This window comes from Tremella mesenterica (assembly GCF_000271645.1).
Source record: "Tremella mesenterica DSM 1558 unplaced genomic scaffold TREMEscaffold_1, whole genome shotgun sequence".
NCBI classification, from domain to species: Eukaryota; Fungi; Basidiomycota; class Tremellomycetes; order Tremellales; family Tremellaceae; genus Tremella; species Tremella mesenterica.
The window spans coordinates 1,028,191-1,029,334 of NW_006711225.1; the positions used below are offsets into that span (position 1 = coordinate 1,028,191).

Consider the following 1,144-nt stretch of genomic DNA (forward strand, 5'->3'; position numbering starts at 1 on the left):
AATTTTTTCCACCATCAATAGGTTCGTGCAGTGATGTCGGACTTTTCTCAGGGGTCTCCTAGTGGCCGGGATGGAATGTGTCTGATGGACTTCATCATACGGACAAGTCTCACAACTGTCATCTTGAATTATTATTGAATCATCATGTCGTTGGAGAAAGTGTTGACGTCAGAAGCTATCACTAGTGTCCCTTCATTGGCGTCGAGATTAGGAGGATTTGCCATAGACCCTTCAGATCCATCCGGTGAAGTCGCGAAACAACAACCAATACCTGTTCCTACCACAACACCTCCCTCCCGTCCTCGACCAGAAACCAGCAATAATTTATTCGGCAAAGCTCTAGCTGGAGTCAAGTCTGACAGGGCTCCTGAACCAATCTCTACTGTACCAGCTCCTTTACCTCAACCTCCGGTAGAACCAAAGGGAGACAGAATGAGAAGCCAGCATGATGATGATGGTAGGTCATTCTTGTGCCTTGACCTCGTCATTCAACTCGCCATTGACTGTTCGATTCGTATAGTATCGAGAGTTTGTGCTCTCGCAAGGTGGACGAAAATCGACAGATTGACTGACGGATAGGTTGGGGCGGACCGCCTACAACTCAGCATTTCACAAATGGACAGACCAATGGCAATAATGGACATCTTCAACCACAAGACGGTCCCCAAGATGAACAGTCCGACGCTGGGATGTCCGCGGATACCGGTTTAATCAGTAACGATTTCCAAGTGGAGGTTAAGTTGGTGGATCAGCAGGCTGATCCGAACTCGCCTTTGTACTCTGTCAAGTCTTTTGAGGCGTTACCTCTGTGAGTCTGCGCTCATCTCATCTCCTCAACTGTATTCTCATTTCCAACATTACTCGCGTGAGTGACAAGTGCACTAACCACTAGGCACGAAGATTTGCTTAAGGGAATTTACGCTTGCGGCTTTAAGAAACCTTCCAAAATACAAGAAAAGGCTCTGCCTCTGCTGCTCAACAATCCGTAAGCTCGACTGAGATTTGTGGTCATTGAGTTGATCAAGAGCCCTCGTAATCTGATCGGTCAAAGTCAGTCAGGTACTGGGAAAACGGCAGCTTTTACTCTCAACATGTTATCCCGTGTGGATCCTTCGAATGCCACACCTCAAGTGAGTTTTCATTT

General features: G+C 47.1%; 1 protein-coding gene across 1 annotated transcript in view; it reads left to right on the forward strand.

Moving 5' to 3' along the window:
- TREMEDRAFT_58322 (uncharacterized protein) overlaps positions 1–989 on the forward strand; it is a gene marked incomplete at both ends in the record, with an annotated part of 4,380 nt that extends 3,391 nt beyond the window's left edge. Inside the window, 3 exons of the mRNA XM_007001164.1 lie at positions 176–457; positions 580–808; positions 893–989. Of these exons, the coding sequence (XP_007001226.1) occupies positions 176–457; positions 580–808; positions 893–989 (608 nt within the window). The remainder of the gene's footprint in view (positions 1–175; positions 458–579; positions 809–892) is intronic.
- Positions 990–1,144: the final 155 nt, after the last annotated feature.